The sequence below is a fragment of the Danaus plexippus genome, chromosome 10, assembly GCF_018135715.1.
Source record: "Danaus plexippus chromosome 10, MEX_DaPlex, whole genome shotgun sequence".
In the NCBI taxonomy this organism is placed as follows: Eukaryota; Metazoa; Arthropoda; class Insecta; order Lepidoptera; family Nymphalidae; genus Danaus; species Danaus plexippus.
Genome location: NC_083543.1, coordinates 8,098,017 through 8,118,786, shown reverse-complemented (window position 1 = coordinate 8,118,786; position 20,770 = coordinate 8,098,017). Strand labels below are relative to the sequence as shown.

Here is a 20,770-nt window from a genome sequence, read left to right as displayed (position 1 = left end):
AGGAAAATTATAAACAAGTATTATAAGACACGTTCAAATCTATTTATCTCTTTTCAAACAATTAACTATTTCTGACCAACAGTGATTAAAGAAATCTAATAAGGCAGACCCTGGCTAAAGCTGGGATAATTGCCAGGAAGAAGAAGAAATGAATAAAGAAATCTATTTCATCCATTTACATATCGGTAGTGGCTCTAGGAATCCAAAATTACAGAAAATCAATTATGATAGTACGTAACATTCAAACTTCAAGTCCAACCATAATTAACGCAAGGTTAATCTGTGTCTAGGACACTACCTGGCATACACTTGTACTGCTTCTGAAATAGATACCATATAGCAATTCGGTGACGTATACTCCTAGATATATATAACCACATTAACAAGGCAAGGTTTTCCAGTAATTCATTTGTTACACGATTCAGAACCATGCGAATGGATGTGTCCTATAATGGTGATATATTTTAATATAGCTTAGGATTTAAAGTGGTAATAAAAGGTAAGTTTAAAGTCATAAGTTGTTTTAATATAAGTACATCATTTTTCAAACTGTTTTTTTTTAACGGTTACCTAGGGAATATAAAAAAATCGAATAATCCGATGGGCAAAAATCAATAAACAGAAAGAAAAAAATAATTGAATTTCAATACTATTTGACAGTGTTCAATGTATTTAATTTCTAGTCAATATAAATAAATGTTACTAAAAGACAGGTACACATTAAAAGACATTTTTATTTTAGACAATATGTATTATAAAATTTCAATGAATTACTTCCTTATTAAATATTATGATTTAAATCCAAACGTTTAACGATTTCTTTCAATTGTAGTCATTCTAAATGAGTGATGACAATTATATAATTAAAAATAGTATAATCTACAGGAAATCTGATACGGGCTTACTTTTTCAAAGCAAGGCAACACTAAAATATTATGGCAGTACCAAATATTTGAGAGTGCGTTTTTAGGACAAGTCTATACAATAGACAATAATAATTAATGATACAATAGACAATAATAATTAATGAAACAAAAGTGTTGTTTTAATCATAACCTACACATTATAAGTTTTATCTTGAAAGTTAAAAAAAAACTCTTTTATACTTTTTTTTAAATAATTGATAAACTGTGAAACACGTAAACTCACACTATTTGGCTACAATATAAAAATATGTTATAATTGTGCTTTAATTACTATTTTAGATTTGAATCATTATAGATTCCTGATTATTAAAAATTTCTTAATAATTTTATTTTATTGGTTATGCAACAGAAAAACTACATGCTACATTTAAAGTATTATGAAAAATAACTTTAATTCATAAATAACTTACAACATTTAAACGTAAAATTAAAAGTTGTATTTAGCAACGGACATTTATAATCAATATTTTGACATTAGAAAACTATGAATATTGGTCTTAAAATGTAAAATTGCAAAAATGACACTTTAAAATCAATGAATTACATTTAGGAATGAAGAATCATATGTAGATACGTAAAACAATTTTAAATAATTACACTTTTTAATGTTTAAAAATAATAGACATTCGTGATTCGACAAACACGAACGATTTTTCTTTCAATGATTCATGAATGAAATCTAGTAAAGCCAAAGTTAGACAAGATCGAGTTGAATTGACAATTGAATCATTGACAGATGACTGTCATGATATAATTTGATGAATATGAAAATTAAAAAATCTTAGCTATTTAATTAGATTAAGTTACACTCCTACGTAGTTTATAGAGCTTTTCCTAGATTTTGTTTAGATAAATCGAATTACGGTTAACTATTTTTTATTTTCTTATACCATCACGACGCACGCGCAGTAGTTACTTCACCTAAAATCTCCCAGCGCCATATTGAGAGAGGCGGACGTTGTATGACTCGAGTGAATAAAATCGTGATTAGTGCAATAATTTGAAGTGAAAGATTTGATCGTGCCCTATGGATATATACTCGGGTACGTAAAGGGGAAGATAATACCTTTAGAAAGTGTTTCATTGCAATATTTAGGCCACAGTAACTCCAATCTTAACCTAGACATAGGCCGTTCTAGTTATCAGTAGATCGCCTAGGTATCACCAATTCGCTGTTTGCTTATGGTATTAATTATATTATTACACACGTGCAAAGAGTAGCCATAGGTTTCTTGAATCTAGTTACATTAATAAGATTATACGATTGCTTCACAAGGTTCGACGCTCGTATATAAACGGATTACGAAGTGTTTATGTCGGCAGTTGACAGAAGCGTATATGTATATGACCGATCATAAGTCACCACACCCAGTGGCCGGATTGTCGGTTTTAGGATTTATTACAATTTATATCGGATGATTTTTCACGTGCGTCGTGTTGGATTGTGATTGTGGACGGACTAGTGACGGAGCGGAGTGATGCAGTGAGTGATAAAATATCTAATTTCTAGGAGTGGTGCGCCTCGGTTGCTAGGCCTGCCGAAGGACAGGGATCCGCGCGCGAGGACGGTTGCGGCCCTCCGCCCTGAAACATGGAGTGCTGCATGTCGGAAGAGGCAAAAGAACAAAAGAGAATTAATCAAGAAATTGAGCGGCAACTCCGGAAGGACAAACGCGATGCTAGACGAGAACTCAAACTACTTTTGCTTGGTAATTATCTATCACACACTTTACAGTTAACTCCTTTTTATAAATATCTCAAAACAGTCGATGTCGCTTTACGCCTATTTTCGTAATTCGTTACTCTTTATCTATAATGGTATTTTCTGTTCTGTGGTCTTAATTTAGTATATTGTATTAGTATATAGTGGGTTCATTGCACTTTTGATTAAATCTGTCCCAACTGTAACTACAGTCCATGTTTTACAATTTAATAAAAAATATTTATAAATAGCTACAGTTGAAAGTAAAATTATTAATCAATATATGTAACTATAATGCTATACTTTTTTTGGATACTTTATTTAATAACAATTACTTTAACGAAACAACCTGAATTGATTACACTAAATATTTATTTTAATGTACAAATAAATGAAAATAACACACAAATCAAATTATCTTTATGATATGTGGAATGCATTAAAACACAATTACTACAAGAATAAGTAAAAAACTATTCTTTCTGTGATGTTAAATGTCAAAATGATGCCACTATATCATTAGCTGTAATATTTTATTGATTATTATATATAAAACATTACAATAATACTCACATGACATTTATATTGTATTTTCGCTAAGAAATACACATATAAGCAACAATTATATTAATGATTTTTCATGTATTTTGATAGAGTTAACAACATTATGGATTTTTTACTCTTAAATAAACAAATACTTTAACATATTTAAAGTAATGGTCATTGGTTGCTTATACATAAGTAGTATATATATATATATATATAAAAATAGATAAACAATATAAAACTCATATATTTCTTATCAGATTTATCCTAAGTAGTAATTTTATAAGCATATATAAGTAATTGTCGCAGGATATATTTCACTATTTTATAGTTTCTAATATATATATATAAAACTGAATTATTAAATTTGTCTCAGACATACCTATAAGTACATATAAACAAAATATATGTGTTCATCTTTATAATTGTTTAAAATCAAAGACACATTAATGACAGAATCAAAATAATTTTTAATATCAAGGGCGAACAGGAAATCTTATTTGGTAACATTTTGATTACTATAGCAAAGATAATAATAAAAAAAAAACATAATTTTAATTGTAGACCATACTGTATTGTGTTTAAAGAAAAATTATATTGAAAAAGCGTTTATAAATTTATATTATTTTTTATAAACTATTCGACTTCAGGAAGTCGTACTAAATGTATGGGAAAATTTTGTTATTAATATATATGAATGCTTACAACTTGACCTATTTGTCATAGGTATTGCCCATTGGTAATCGTTATACAACTATAATTTTTTTATATAATTTTGTTATTATAATTTTTTTTTAAGTTACTGCAAATGCTTTGATTTAAAAAATCACCGTATATATAATTTTTTTATACAATATTTTTGCAAGGTATTTGTAATTTCGCTAAAATTGCAGTCGTACTTCAAATTAGTTTAACGGATTTGCATTGAGCTTTGCTCAGTTTTAGATATGTATGTATGTTTATAACAACTTAATAATTAGGAAACTTGAAGGAAATGCTAGTTTCGTACCGCGTCATTGCTTCAGATAATTTTGTAAATCAAAAATGTTTGAATAAGAATATGGGTTATTTTTATTGGCTACATTTAAACTTTCTTATTGAATTGTCATAATCTCTTCATCGCTACAGGGGTCCGTCTAAATTATTACATTATGAATGATTCAAGTTTACCGAGTTTTCATTAATATTTTAAAGTTACACAAAATACATATCAAGAAAGGAATATGTTGACTGAAAAAGATAATTTGTAAAAATTTACTGCTATACAAAATAAAAGGCATTTAATTATGTGATATTTTGTTAATGTTTTAATCATTTTGGTTAACTTGACTAACACTGTGTAATTATATTGTGATTTTTTGTTTTATATGTTACTAGGTAACTGCTAATAATGTTGGCCTTGCTGCATCCAAATCAAAGATTGACTGTACTAATGTAAAACTTTGAATTTACGCATAGGGAGAAGTATTGATTGTTAGGTAGATATCAATATACATATATATGTATATATTTTCATGTCTATAGGCACTGGTGAGTCGGGCAAGTCAACGTTTATCAAGCAGATGAGGATCATTCACGGCTCGGGTTACAGCGACGAGGACAAGCGAGGGTTCATCAAACTGGTGTACCAGAACATCTTCATGGCCATGCAGAGTATGATACGGGCCATGGATCTACTCAAAATACAATACGGGAATCCGTCCAATGCGGTATGGAAATTGCGAAAGGAACAAATCTTTTAATTTTCATCCAGACATCACTATACTTTTGCTTCTATAACTATAAGCGAGATAAATAACTTTGAGGAATACAGAATTTTTTTCTCATATCAATGTGTCAAACAATTTTCTATACCGGCCCAAAAATATTAAAGTCGAGAAGTTAACGTATCACGGTTTAAAATAATGAGTCCCTAATAGTTTTTAGAGTATGTCCTCAATTCATACTAGATTTTTATTAGACAAGGATAAGGAAGAGTTTTTTGTTCAAACTCGCTTTGAAATTAATATGATAACTGATTTACTAGAAACTGGATGAAATGTGCTTGAAAACAAAAAAAGCTTACCCAGCAACGCCATCTATCATGTCTGACTGCAACCTAAGTGTAAACCATAAGTTACAGCCTGTATGTGGTATTCCACTGACTTAATTATTATAAAGTTACAACGGAATCGCGCCATACATCTATTGTAGGGTAACGAAAATGCAAATTTTGTTGCTAACTTGATTAATATGGATTCCAGGAAAAGGCGGACTTGATATCGTCCATCGACTATGAAAGCGTCACAACCTTCGAGAGCCCATACGTCGAGGCTATCAAGGCTTTGTGGTCCGACTCCGGCATACAGGAGTGTTACGACCGCCGGAGGGAATACCAACTAACTGACTCCGCTAAGTAGTGAGTATTGTCATTCAGGATACTAATCACTAGCTATTATGAGCCAACAGCTCAAACTGTGATACATAGATATAAGATCTGTTATTAAAAGTATGATATCGCAATACAATATATATTAGTCCCAAATAGCTGCCAAATTACATCTGTTAGGAATAAAATAAGTTTTTATATATGATAAATTAATTATACTCATGATAATAGTAGCAAATCATCTCAGTAACCCTGCGATGTATTATTTACAATTAGTATTGCGGAATAGTTTGTAGAATAAAGGTTTTAGTTTATACATGAGACATAAAACAATGGCCACAATAGATAAATGTCAAATGTTTGAATTCTGTTTGTGAATGAATTTTATTTAAAAATTTTCCATATATATATATTATATATATATATATATATATATATAATCTCAGTCATTGTTTATTTGTTTCTATTAACAATACTATAAATTCTTAAAATACTATAAAATATATAACAATGGTTGTTATGTGAATAATAAGTACAATAACATTATAATAGCATTCCCTACAAATAACAATACATTGTTTGTTTCATTATTCACAGAATTTTACATATAAATGCTTATATAATCTGTGTAAATATTTTTTTATAAACCTTTTTAGTCACAGTAATGTTTTATTTATATTCTGTGCCATACCATAGTTATTTGTAATGTCATTTCAAGAGCTATTTATGTTGTATGATCCGCATATATGTCAGATCATGTTATCTTGAAGAATTCTCTGATATTTTTCTTTTATCTTTCTTGATAATGAATATCTTGACTATGTATATCAGATGTAAGATTTTTGAAGACATGTATTTTTAATTTAATGCATATCCCCTAGCATTTAAAAGAATATTCAATAAAGCTCACCAAGAAATCATACATTAATAATTAAAGTTAATTTTACAAGTTTATATACGTTTTTCATAATGTCGCTGCCAATAGATCATGAACCCTTTACCGCAGTGCCAAGTCGCAAACCCTCAATTGACTATCGATTATCTGAATCGTATCTAAAATAAGAAATGACAAATTGATTTAAAATTTTCCAGATATGAAACGGACAAATTTTAAACAATATTTTTATAATACATCTATAATAGATTAATTAATTATGGCTGGTCTTGAATGTTGTGACCACATGGAAATTTAATTCCTAAAGGAATTCTTATTTTATCCACTATATTTATTATGTTATATATATATATGTTGTGTGAGTGTATTAAGCTATGTTCACATCCCACGATGCCTCTTAGCTACCTACAGGAGATAGACCGTGTGGCGGCCTGCAACTATCTACCTACTGAACAGGACATACTCCGCGTGAGAGTCCCTACTACTGGTATCATCGAGTACCCCTTCGACCTGGAGGAGATCAGATTTAGGTAGCCATGGGAACATGGATGTTACCGGGCCTTACCGGATGTTACCGCATGTTAACATAATTCTAATGTTCTATGTGTTCGAACGTGCATGATGTTCAATTATATGTGCTTTAAATGTTACCAGATGTAAACCGACGCTTTGTAAGTGAATGTCAACCTGAGCTTTACATGTGTTAGGGGTCCGGCTTTGCATGTCGTCCTGCGTCCTCGCAGGACGAGGAATCCTTTTGGTCATACCTTGCCCATACACTGATGTATCAACAAACGTATGACTGGAAAGATTCCGAGTGAACAGTTGCATGAATTCCGCAGTTATCTAAGCGATCTAGCGAGAATCGAAAGTTCGGATTATCTTCCTACCGAGCAAGATATCCTCCGAGCCAGACAGCCAACCACCGGCATACTAGAGTACCCTTTCGATCTAGACGGGATCATATTTAGGTATGTCGGCCGCATCGCGCACGCTGGGTGACCATAGTTTGAACCGACAACCAAGCTAGATCAAATATATAACAGCTCTGAGTATTACTTCCCTGTATCTGCGGTGATGTAGCTGCTCGGATATCATTTATATGATATTTGTAGGCTTTGGCGCTTTTTTTCTGGATTGGGCCTTTTTGTGGGTAGACGACGGGGCGTTCTAACATGCTTGTTGTGTTTGAGTCGCTTAATATATGTAGATGGTGCCTTTATAATGTATCAATTTAGTTATTACTATAATTCTCCTCGCTCTGCCACCTAACGCTTTCACTTTCAGATCACAGCATGTTTAAGGTATGCAGATAATAATATTCGATACTATTATTAAAAAAAATAAGAATATTTTGACTAAACAAATTATTGTAATGGCAATACCTTATTTTTTTTAAAATGTTAACACACTAATGAATTTTTACTTTAAATTTTATCTCGTTATTTATCACTAACTCCTTAGTAACGGATACTTATTAAATCTAACATCAATTTACGTTCTCCATTCATCTTTAAATTTTCTACATATGTATCGTGTGGTCGTTAATGCTATTCTGTCCTATGTGGATATATCAAACCCAGTATAACTTAACTTTTTGGCTAACTAACAGTTTAAATCTCATTTTTTTTTCACATATACTATATTTTTCTCTTATCTCATTGTATATAATTTAATTAATATAAAATGCTCGTTTGTCATGTTCAATTTATACACACTATTATAACTATAATAGTGGGTGTGTGTGTGTGTGTGACACCTGACTAATGCCATGATTCAAAAAATAACGAATTTTATAAAACTACCCACATTTAGAAAAGGTGAAGTAAAAATTTGTTTTCTAAAAATAATCAAATGTTAAATCAATTGAAAACTAACTGAAATTTTAAAACCGATGAGACTCATTAACCAAGCTTCATTTCACATATTCTTTGCTTGTTAATGATATCGCCTGTCCGCTGCTGGCACATGTGTATTTTTTTGTTTGTTGCTTTAGAGTAACTTAAAACTTACTTAAATTAAATGCTTTATTGATTTAATATTGAATAAAATTTTTCAGGAAGTATTTATATATAAATAATACTGATTAATATTTTTTATTAATTTTTTTTTGTCCAACTTAAAAGAAATATATGAGAAACTGTATTTTTAAATGTTAAAAATTTAATTCACTTTTGTGATTGTCGAATACCAGGTGACCAAATAACCTGTCCGCTGAATGTATTTCAGCTGTGCATTTAAATATCCATGAATTTGTCAGTCCGATAACAGAACGAGTGAAGCAATCATTTTGATAAACGGTCGAACGGAAAAATTTTACATAACATGAAAATGAGTGACACATATAATTCAATATATAGAGTAACTGCTAAGACATATATATGTGTGTGTGTGTGTGTGTGTTTGTGTGTGTGTTTCATATATGCTTTTATGTTGTAGGATGGTGGACGTCGGCGGCCAGAGATCTGAAAGAAGGAAGTGGATTCATTGTTTCGAGAACGTTACATCAATCATATTCTTAGTAGCTCTTAGTGAATATGATCAAATTTTATTCGAATCAGAAAACGAGGTGAGTACACACGATGGGTAGCCGATAATACTCCTCAAAGATATATAGATCGAAATTTTCAGTAAAAATTTGATATAAAATAGTAAAAAAATAATAATAATATAATTAATATAAAACATGTTTTAATGTCGGTTACTGCTCTGTTTGTCTTAACTCGTGGTATAAATCAAATTCCAGAATCGAATGGAAGAATCTAAGGCGTTGTTCAAGACTATTATAACGTATCCATGGTTCCAACATTCATCTGTCATCCTCTTCCTCAACAAAAAGGATCTTCTAGAAGAGAAGATCATGTACTCTCACCTCGTAGACTACTTCCCAGAGTATGAAGGTATGTTGCGGTGCTACGTACAACAGAACGTACATCCATGTTTTATGATGATAACGTTTACCAGGACCGAAATGCGATCCGATACCAGCCAGGGAATACATCCTACAGAAATATCTGAAAGAGAACCCTGATCCTGACAGACAGTGTTACTCACATTTCACCACAGCGACAGGTTGACCTACCGTGTGAATTGTAAAGGCTAGGTCACACTGTATTTAGATGCTATATATTATATAGACGTGTGTTTTTCAATGAAAGTACGCTATGCTGAGATTAGTCGCTAGTTTTAAACGAGTTTATTGGTGGTTTGACTGGGAGAGTGCTCGGTTAAACGTCAATACGTAGTGGGCGTTCGATTCGCCCCTCGCTCGTGATGGTAAGGAGCCGCTCTCGAGAAGGTCCCGTACCCCGCAGGTCCGCAGCGCGACGCCAGCACCGCGCGCGAGTTCATACTCCGCATGTTCGTGGACCTCAACCCGGACGCGGAGAAGATTATCTACTCGCACTTCACGTGCGCCACCGGTCAGTACACGCACCCAAACACACACACACACACTCATACACATACAGATACACACATACAAAGGGACAAAAGATTGTACCATCTTACAATCAAATTAATTTGTATAGCCATGTATTAACGACGGTAGTTGTAAATTTAAAAACTACACATAATGAGAACATATTTATATGGTTTAATTTTTTGAGGGTAGTATGACTCCGACACAACAAGCTAACAACAGTCAGCCCACAACATCACTGGGTTGATGTGTATCGGTTCTAAATCTACAAGAATTATAATCAATTCAATTAAATTATATGGCTTTTTGTATACAAAAAACAACAGAACTTTGGATCTATTTTCTAAAGCCTAAAATAAATACAAAAATACACAATTTTTACATACTTTTAAAATAATGTGAATAACCATTCTGTCACTGGTCTGTTCTAATGGTGTCTACATAGCTAATCTATATACAAGGACCCGGAGCATGCATATGTTACAAGTGTACCCTCAGCCTAACATCCACGCCCACTCGACACATGCCAATGTATATAATAATTCCATTCTATTATGAAGTACTCATATTATTTCCTTTAAACAGTTTCAACTCAAAATTACTGCATACATTATTTAAAACAAATTCTCTTCGGAGACAAACCAATGTCAATTTAGGAACGGATATTTTTTTTGGGAGTTGTCAAGTAAGTAGTGTGTTGTGTGTTTTATTGCTAAGTGTGTTGTTGTCTAGCTTCTAGCGGTTTATGCTTTTAAATTTTATATCTTTGTACCGCTCGTAGTGCTGTAGCTCGTAGTGCTGTAGCTCGTAGTGCTGTGGCTTAGTCTGTTTTGGTTTTATTGTCGTCTTTTTTGACTAACTTATTATTATTTTATTATCTATATAATTATCACACCTTAATAATTATCTCGACGTCACGCCGGATTTATTTCTGACTTATTTTTGGTCAAAATAATTATCATGTTGGCAGTATTTTATTCGGCGTCACACCTCCTTCACGAGTCTTGTCTTATTACTCTGTTAATATTAAAAAATATGTCCATACGAAGTGAATTTCATTTAAAAATTTCTTTAAATTTCCTTCCATGTGATTCTTCCACTACTCTGACAAGAACCTGAATGCATCATTCGGTTCGTAATCGTTTATGTATGATACAAAAATTGTAATTCAAAACTACCTTCATTTCGATATAACGTTTTTGTATGAACAGCATGTTTTGTACCTGATATGTAACCGTTGTGTTCTGTTCCGCACGCTGCTTTCTTGGGATGTATGTAAAGACACTGAGAACATTAAGCTTGTGTTCTGTGCCGTCAAGGACACCATTATGCAAACAGCGCTCAAGGAGTTCAATCTGGCGTGATCGTGCCTGCTTTTATATATGTTGTATTCAAATAAATATTCCGTTCTATTTTCTTTTGATGTGTTTTATTTTATTCATCGTTCTATCTTGGTTCTCTATCGCATGGCATGTTTTTTTTATGTTCCTTGTGACAAGCAATGTCACATCCGCATGTGTTTACTAATATGTGTTCGTGGCTTTGTCATATATTAATTATTATTATAAAACACGTGAAACACGAAAACGGAAATAATATCCGGTGACACTTCAAATCAATCTCGATATTAAATATTGTATGAAATGCAGTAATTTTGATCTCCCCGTCCGAGTTCTGTCATTGTGACGTGTGTACGATCGTTCGCAGACACCGAGAACATTAGATTCGTGTTCGCGGCGGTGAAGGACACGATCCTGCAGTCCAACCTCAAGGAGTACAACCTGGTGTAGAGTGTACGAGTGTACAAGTGTACCGTACGAGTGTACAAGTGTACCGGTGTACAAGTGTACGAGTGTACAAGTGTACGGACTCTGTACTTAGATGTAAGTCATTTAATCACTATAGCACCAGGACGACCTCGCCTCAAGCGTCAGGTTTTTTTTGACATGTTTTTTATGATGGAAGTTAATCACGACTTATGTATGTGTCTGTAACGGTAATGCATTTTTATCGGTGAGTCTCGGCCTTACCGTGCTTTTAGTCATTGTTTTAGTTTTTTTTTGTTCGTAATGTAAAGTTTGTTGCCATTGTATCTTTCTATAATACATTATTGTGTATGGATTTGAAAAAAAAAACTAGTCCAATGATGTCGATGGTAATCCTAGTTACGGGATATTCGAGCGAGTTAGATATTTATTATAATTATGTGGGCGGTGTCGGTCGGGCCGGGCCGGGCCGGGTCGGGCCGGCTCGGGCCCGGGCCGCGTCCGTCGACACGCCACAGTTTCGCTTACTTGGAAGATTATATTCGTTAATATAGTTTGATTGTATTTTATTTTGGATTTAAATAAAATATTGCGTTACATTTGTACATTATAATTTTGTTACGTGTTATTATTTAACTTGTTTATAATATTTGTAATACGGGAGTGGAACTGTTGTGTTGTTCGTGCCAGGCGTCGTAGTTCCATAACACAGAAGGTCACCAGCGACAGATGTTCTCACTTCAATAGACTTACGTCTGATAGATGGTTACTATGTTAGTTGTTTAAGGATATTTTTGAAGCATTTGTATAACTTTTTTTACTAGACCCGTGAACAATGAAAGGTATGATTGTATTATAGAAGCGGTGCGGAGTGCGGACGCTTTATGATATAACACTTATGTAATATATTGTACATTTTGGTCTAAATGTGCTGTGTGTGAGACCCGACAGTGACGCACAGTTTTGCTATTGGCACAACACCGTAACGGAACAGCACATCTTTGATTACATTACGATCGTTGTACGTGTTTCATTATTTTTATATGCCCATATATATATCATTTGATCGCTTACGTGTGTGTTGCTCTGTGTTACGTTCTAGTTTGTATTTATAGTTTGAAACAAAGTTTCTGAGGTATAACTTATTGTATTAACTTATTTTCGTTGTTGTAATCTTGATTTATTTATACATTTAAGCTTCCAATCTGACTCTGTCAATAGCAAAACTTCTTATCTATGTACGATACAACTGTCTGTAGTGCTCAAATTTCTATATATATATATATTTATTTATTTATTTATATATGTGAAATTGGAACAAATCGCACAAACTTGAACTACTATGTACTCTTATTGATGTTATCCGAGCAGTATATGTTTTCTGTTTGTACATACTATGTTTCTTTCGATGCAATTGTACAGCGATATATATATATATATATAATATATATATTACTTATGAATTGACCCGGCGCTTCCCCGGTACCACTCGCGAATCCTTGCAGCTTCCACGAGCAGTGTGGATACATCCGGATATGTTAACCATAAACGATACACATGACGTAAGGACGGCTAGCGTTCCGTACGCTCAGCGACACAACGCGACTCATTATATGCGAGATATATCAGATGTGTTTCCAAGACAATATACAGATTACGAAGCATTTAGTTAATTTTAAAGTGACTTTAAGTGTTCATAGAGGTACCTGCGGTTGGTTGCGGTGAGGCCAGTATAAATCAATGTTAGGTGAATCATTTTAGATTATATGAGTATTTTTTACACCGGTGTCGTGTAGGCCTTCAGTCATTTCCTCGCTCGGATCGTGTATGTTCGTTTGAAGGATGTATCTCATCGCCGTGGGCTGGTAGCGCCCGTCTACAATACTTGGACTGAATCGCGAACTGACGTAATTCTTACTTGTTTGTTTGTTTTTTTTTTATATTATCATCATTTGAACTATCGGGAAATGACTTCTATGATTGCTATGTTATAGTGTTAACGTTGCTTTACCTTTTGCGTGAGATTGTGAGAATTTTTAGCTTAAGTTTCGACTGAAGATGGATGCCTGTATGTAATATTGTAAATTATAATTTCTCATAAAATATAATTTTTTTCAGCTAAATGATTTTGTTTTATTTTTAGTCTTGGTATATCTATATCTGGTGTACGCGAGTAATGTTTGATTTATACTAGCACTTAAGATATGGCTAAATGACTGTGACGTCACATATCGATACTTAAATCGTTCGTGATAGGTTTTAATCGATCGATTAATATAATCCAATGATATATTTGGCGTTAATTCCTTTAATCTATTTCTGTTTTCAAAATAAAATATTAAAAAAAGAGTTTCATTACCTATTTGTCTGTACAGCGAAATTTATTCTCCGTCCCATGTAGGTATTATAATTTTTTTTCTCTGTAGGTGCTACGTATTAATTTCATGTCCTTACTTTTTTTTTCTAGTTAGAGACAAAAACAAATTCAAATAAGATTTCTTTGCCTTATAAATCCAATGTTCGTTATAAAAAAGGCAATCTCTAAAAGTTCGACATAACTTACCATCCTGTTATGGATAAGGCTATTTCTCATTTTGGTAATTTTTAATTTGTTTTAGAAACATTTTCTTATTAAAAGCATAAGGCTTCATTATAAGAACCTTCCTCCTCCGTTTTTAAAGACTGCGTCTAGTCATTTCATTGTTTGAATCAATTTTAATAACCATATATGAGCGTTAGTTCAACTGAACCTATCAAGCAGCCTCTGCTGACCGACACTATCTTTGGGATACTGTTGACCCACCAATATTATGTTCTCTGTGCTTGCCAAAGTGATAAAATTAAGGACAGTAAATAAGGTACAAAGACTCATATCATGAGTATTGCTTATATATATTAACATTTTAAAATGACTCCCGACACAGCTCGGTGGTAAAATAGAAACAGAAGCTGATTTTGGAATCAGTGAGGGAGTAACGTGGGATTTTTTAGGCTTTTGTATCTCCTGAAATAATGTTTCATTACAACTATGTAAAGTCTGTCTGATGAACAGCGTTTTTAGTAGTCTCAGGACGGACGGGCTTTACGGGCTAATAACACCATGATGTTTAGAATTTTAAGTCTTTTAATTGATTCCTTTATTTAAATTGTAAAATAAAGTTAAAAATATTGTGTGAAATACACATTTCAAACCGCATAATTGTATACGATAATTTTCGTTTTCGGTCGGTCAACAAAATTTAAAACCGGTCCTAATGAACCCAATATTATTATACTTTATTTAAAAAAATTCTTTGCTAACAAGTAAGCTGGTTTTTTATCGATTTAAATTGCTTTTTAGGAAGTAAAAATGTGTATCCACATCGTGATGCCCAATTTGAAATAAAAGATCACTATCGAAAACTACTAACTGTGTTCGCAGAAGACAACTCGCCAATGAGAATATAGATTCATACATAGGTAATATTCAAGCAATCATTATATTACAAGATTCTGGCATAAAATGTGGTAAAACTTTATAGTATAGAGAATACCATAATGCTAATTTTGCTAATTTCTAAGAGTATTTAGACACCACTGACGGACGGTGAAGGAAAACAACGTGAGGAAACCTGGTCTGATAATTTAAAATTATAAGATTGAAATCGCCAACCCGTCTTGAGCAAGCGTGGTGATTAATGCTCTAACCGTCTTCATGTGAGAGGAGGCCTTTGCTCAGCAGTGGGCTGCGATAGGCTGATGATGATAGCGGCGGTGGTCTCGTAATCCGATGCCCGATGATCCAGGCAAGTGAAGCAAGATCCAGGAGAGTTGGAGGTCTAGCGTTCTGGCAGGCAGCTCTTGGAGAAGAAAGGAGAGTGTGGGTGGGGCTCACCTCTCCTACCGAAGGCGGAGTCCCTAGAGGCTCGTGCGTAGTGAACAGATGAATGGCAGGCCGTCCCCGTTACACTAGCTTACGCACTGTCCCGAGAACGTCGAGGTGGTTTTAGTGGGTAAAAATCCCACATGCCCCGGCCGGGTTTCCCCTCGGTCGGAAATCTTTTAGAAGATCTCACCTCGTAAAAAAAAGGCTGATGATGATAACGATGAATTTAGGCTCATTGTACATCTATTTGCTGTGATTTAACATATTTCTCAGTCGCTTTAATAATCTTATAAGAGTCCATAGGTGTACTATTAGGTGATATTCCATTACGAAAACCAATTGCAGGGACAAATAATTGTCCCTACTTTATAAAAAAACAATCTGTTGGGTTAAATAATTCTTTTAGTCCAAATTCTTCAGAAAATTTTACAGTCACATAAATAATACACGTAACAAGTTTTGAAAATTGACCCGCTGGGGCGACTATTGTGACTGTAACTATTATGTAATGGACAAGAAAATAATAAAATTACACAAATGCTGCAAATTTTTTTATAAACTTTCTATAATTGGAGTGTTTACAAGGTATATATAAAACATCCCAAAGAAAACAGTTCCCTTAGCCGTTCGAAGACAAGGAGTTGAGTAAACTCGAAGACAATTGGGATTTTTTTGTACAAATAAAGGAAATGCCGTACCGTAAGTGCAATTTTAAGACGGAAATAAAAGGTTTGCACAATTAATACGATTGAAATCTAAAAAAAATACAAGTTCTTTAAATAGTTCACTGCAATCTGGCTTCGATTAAACCCACTGCTACGGAAAACTGAGGAATTCGTGTATACTCAAATATGTTTTACGACATGTGACAAAACGAAACAATTTTATAATGACAAAGTTTTTATATCGATTGTACATCATCATCTTCAGTTGTAATCAGCTTACTGTTGAACACAGACCTCTCCCATGGTACACCACTGAGCTGGATCTTCGAGTCTTCTGCAACGTCTCCACGAAACCATGTATTATTGTACCAACTTTATGATTTACAACGTCCTTCCTACCCAAGCAGAGAGTCAGAGGGGTATGTCAAACCCCAGTAATTACCTTATTGGCTTAGAGGAGCGCTACATTGTCGTTTGGCATTAGATAGTAACATCATGGTCCCACCTAGCTACAGGACGTCCTATACTTCTTTTATAGGTACGCGGTCTTTGCTCTAGAGCCGTTCTGCTTCAATAGCCAAGGGTTCTGAGTTGTAATTGGCCTGCACTCTGTCACTTCAATTTGCTTATCATCACGATTCGTTTGACTGGATATTATAAGTAAAACCATATAAAACTCATATATGGTCAACATACACTACATTTTTGTAGAACGTAAGTAATTAACACTAGGTTTATAAACCGGAAGGCGAATTTTTATTTTATTTTTTGTTTACCAGAATGCCTTGCTTGCATCTTCTTGGACATTTCATCGACCTAACGATGACAAGCAATGTTCAGAAAACCATTACTTAATACACCTTGCCAAAAATTTTGTTACAAAGATAAATATATATTTTTTGAGGTAAGCGAGCGTGACGCTTCACTGGGGGCTCGGGTTATTCATCCATGGGGATGTTCTCAGCAACCAAAGGTCCGATAACGTCGAGGATTTTCTGCGTTCGATGGCCCAGTTATCTGGGGTGGCTTTTATCAAAAAAAAACATAAACACTACCACCAATATCAATATTGAACCAATGCAAAAAAAAAAACGGGTTTGGTATCAAAACGCCGAAGTCGCTTCACTCAACCACCCGCAGACAAATTCTGCGACCTCTCTGCGTACCGTTGCTCAAGTAATTGTTTTCATCTCACGAACCCATTCCTTTTAAAGGATCAGGTAAGAAATTTTACAAAAAGAAAAAGTGGTTACAATTTTTAAATGCAAATTTTTCACATTACGAGGCAGAATAAAACGTTTTGTTTTTTTCCAGATGCCGTACCTAAAAAATAATAAAAAAGCTTTCATTGTATTCAACTTCCTTTCAATCTGTGAAATAACTAAACTTTTAAGTTTAAGAGGATTTATAGCTTTACGACGCTGTAAAGGGCAGAAGGTAGGTACCTATATTTCGATACATAATGAAATAATAAAATTTTATAGGTTACAAATATTTTACGTTGACATAGAACTGTGTTTAGCAATATATAGACCTACCACATTTTTGCAAATTGAAAAAAAAATGTAATGATCAAGTTCAAACACTGAACATTTAAAGAAAAAACCAGGAATGACTCGTAAACAAGTAAAGACAGTATCTTCGATTTCATTCATAATTTATATCAATCAATCGGTATCATAAGCCATCATTCATAAAAATGCGTATATTAATAGCACTGTCGATATAATCTCTGATTAAGCTCTTTATCGAGATTGTATTTAATTCGAGCTATCTATCGTACTTAGAGAATTAAGCAAGGAATTTACTTTTGATATAAATATGTATGAAATAGTATAAATACCGATATGCGACTTAGTGAACAATATATTTAAAAGCACAAGGAGTGTCTTAATTTGATGGCCACATAAATGTTGTTCGTTGTCTGAATTAATGTGGTATTTGAAGTTTTAGAAACAGACTTAATGAAACTTAGTCTCGTTGAAACTTTACTCGAAACTAACAACTATACAGTTTAATTGTTGAGCTTGAAATACATTTTCTTTCTATTTCGGCTTATTTAATAGAAGTCAACTAATCAACTTATGTTTTTTTTTTTATTAACTTAACTTACCAACTTAACCTAAACAGTGGTTAAGTATATTACAAAAAAAATTAATCAAACAACAAACTGATACATTTAGATGCAGCTTACTCCCGCGGCTTCACCCGAAGGAATGAAACCCCGAGCGAACCCTGATGAAGCGGGTTTAAACAATAGCTTCTGTTAAGTTTTTGATATAGACGCGAGACTTGTCATCAGGTGATATAGCAGTGCTTTGGAGACTTAAAATGCTTGTAACAATATTATAGATGTCCCCTTCTAAGCTATAGATACGAGTGTTTTGATCTTATTTGTCGCAGAGTCCATCGAAATGGAAATCTATTTCACTTCTTTTATCATTTGGGTATGTGTCTTAAACCTCATCGGCTCTCGTTCCTCTGGGCGCCAAAAAAAATTTCTATCAAATTTTTAATTCTAGTAGAAAAGTCACACCACTTATTATATTTGGAATATCCTAATTGTCACGCATGCAATACGAAGTTTTATGGCCTTCCTTATGAGATATTATTATTTCGTTTCAAACTATCATTATGTCATTTTTCAATACCTCATGCAGTTCATTCATATTTCCTTGCTCTGTTAAGGTATCTATCTAAAGCGTATTTTTAGATAATTTCTATTATTACAATAATACAAAAGGTGCTATAACTTTTATCAATGTTTTCTTTCGGCTAGTCTATTGCTGTTAGCCCTTTGACTTTCATCTTCGGCTTTGACAGCGTCACCAAACAGTTGATTAACAGATACCCTCAGAGAATTGTACATTAATGATCAGGAGACAAATACATTTCTTTATAAAAGCATTTATTAAATTTAAATATTTTTATAGTATAAATAATAATACTAAAAAATCCATATTTACAATATTGTGACGCTTTAATATTCTGGGACGGATTAGTGAGCCCATTACGAAAATATATCAAAAACAACACGTTGCGTTTAAATACTAAGACAATCATTTACATCAAATTTAAAATTCAATATTTCCGAACGTAATTTGGGCTCTACCGACCTTGTGATAGAATTTTTATTGTGGAATACAAAAAAAGGGTGTGAAATAATTTAAAAGTTGTGCTCTTAATGTTTTTTAAATGTCCTAATCGAATATATCAGGATCTTCTATTAACAGTTTGGCGTCATCGGGACAGTACATTATAATGTTACCGACAGTACACGGTCTCTCACAACACTCACTTGCGACTTGTCTCCTCACGCGCCATCTTTGTTTATTCTGATGTTTACGTAAATCCTTTGGAGTTATTTTATCTGTAAATACCAATATTTTAGATACCTTTATTATCTACAAATACACATACAAAATTATACTATACATATAAATAATTTATATATTAAATATACAAGTTTTTGTTTTAAATAAAGTTTCGGTACTTTGAGGACGTTAATATTAAAGACGTAAATACAAGTTCGTTAAACAGTTAAATTAGGTTGAGCTTTCAATATTTCACGGTGACATTCTACCAGATGTACGTTTCATCTGTATAGATTTACAATTTTTCACAACAATCTACCAGTAATCCATTTCAGTTAAAAAAAAAATGTCGATAAAAATGTACGTATTCGTTCGTTTCGGATCCAACACAATGTTTGATTAAAAAAAAAGGTGTTTTAATTCTGAATGAGTTATCAATCTTGATTTTTTCCGATTCTTTTATTATGTGATTAATACTAACAGATAATGATAAGGATAATGAATTCATAAATAAATTCTAAATCTACATTTCCTTTGATAAAATTAAGGATTAGTCGACGTAAATAGACATAAACAAAAATAATATTATATATATTAAATAGTATAATACGTATACTGACCAATGAGTGAGGAAGCGTCTCTCTTAACAATCTTGAAGACTTTGTTACAGAAGTTGTCAATGACAGACGAAAGCCATTTGCTGCACGTGAACACTCTGTCACTCATCTTGTAAACCTCTGTATCCTCCGCGTCTGAACTCCTGTTCAATAGCAGCAGGAATATCTGAAACAACACCAAAATATTCATATTCTTAATACTTTATGCATATCACATCCCAGTTACGTCTCTTCTGTACTTGTCTACGAATAACAGAAACGATAACTTATATATTAGATGAAACAATATAAAGTAACGTACAAAATATTTCAAATCCATATTTTCTGTTACTGTTAATGATGGGAGCACAACGAATGTTTGGACTGTCTAACTGTCATTTTATGAATGAAACCACAACAACTGTGACGTTCTAAAAATAAGCTCCGTTCCACAGTACGGAACCATTTGAACTTGTTTACTCCGATAATGACAATACATACATACATTGTAAATACAATAGATTTCTCTTAATAGTCACATTATAATCGTGGAGCCATAAAACATCTTTACATTTATATAAATAACTAACAAATTTAATTGTTTTAACACAAAAACTTTATCACAGTAATGAATACAAAACAATGGACATCATTATAAAATGTTTGTAAATATAATCCCGTTATATGTCATGATGTTTGGTGATGA

At 33.0% G+C, this 20,770-nt stretch overlaps 2 protein-coding genes across 7 annotated transcripts; one reads left to right on the top strand and one right to left on the bottom strand.

The window, feature by feature from the left end:
- Positions 1 to 435: 435 nt before the first annotated feature.
- Positions 436 to 13,747, top strand: LOC116766642 (guanine nucleotide-binding protein G(q) subunit alpha). Of its 6 annotated transcripts, XM_061521450.1 has the most exons (10): positions 1,664 to 1,969; positions 2,437 to 2,635; positions 4,699 to 4,883; positions 5,418 to 5,572; positions 6,839 to 6,967; positions 7,280 to 7,408; positions 8,877 to 9,006; positions 9,184 to 9,337; positions 9,752 to 9,859; positions 11,566 to 13,747. In XM_061521450.1, the coding sequence occupies exons 2-10, from the start codon at positions 2,518 to 2,520 to the stop codon at positions 11,646 to 11,648; spliced, it is 1,191 nt and encodes a 396-aa protein (XP_061377434.1). In that variant the 5' UTR covers positions 1,664 to 1,969; positions 2,437 to 2,517; the 3' UTR covers positions 11,649 to 13,747. The 6 variants fall into 6 exon arrangements, with proteins under 6 accessions (XP_061377433.1, XP_032512446.1, XP_032512449.1 ...); XM_061521449.1 differs by lacking the exons at positions 1,664 to 1,969; positions 6,839 to 6,967 and adding an exon at positions 436 to 499; XM_032656555.2 differs by lacking the exons at positions 6,839 to 6,967; positions 9,752 to 9,859 and adding an exon at positions 9,402 to 9,509 and having other exon boundaries at positions 1,659 to 1,969; positions 11,140 to 13,747.
- Positions 13,748 to 19,060: 5,313 nt separating this feature from the next.
- LOC116766868 (uncharacterized) lies at positions 19,061 to 20,486 on the bottom strand. The gene is made up of 3 exons (XM_032657002.2): positions 20,387 to 20,486; positions 20,089 to 20,251; positions 19,061 to 19,524 (listed from the first exon to the last, which is right to left on the bottom strand). The coding sequence occupies exons 1-3, from the start codon at positions 20,402 to 20,404 to the stop codon at positions 19,355 to 19,357; spliced, it is 351 nt and encodes a 116-aa protein (XP_032512893.1). The 5' UTR covers positions 20,405 to 20,486; the 3' UTR covers positions 19,061 to 19,354.
- Positions 20,487 to 20,770: the final 284 nt, after the last annotated feature.

Bases quoted from the DNA above. Each gene is read 5' to 3' on its own strand.
- LOC116766642 (XM_061521450.1), top strand. From the start codon at position 2,518: ATGGAGTGCTGCATGTCGGAAGAGGCAAAAGAACAAAAGAGAATTAAT. The intron at 9,338-9,751 runs GTATGTTGCGGT...CGTACCCCGCAG, and splicing joins CTACTTCCCAGAGTATGAAG to GTCCGCAGCGCGACGCCAGC. The intron at 9,860-11,565 runs GTCAGTACACGC...GATCGTTCGCAG, and splicing joins GCACTTCACGTGCGCCACCG to ACACCGAGAACATTAGATTC.
- LOC116766868 (XM_032657002.2), bottom strand. The intron at 19,525-20,088 runs GTCAGTATACGT...TGGTATTTACAG, and splicing joins AGACGCTTCCTCACTCATTG to ATAAAATAACTCCAAAGGAT.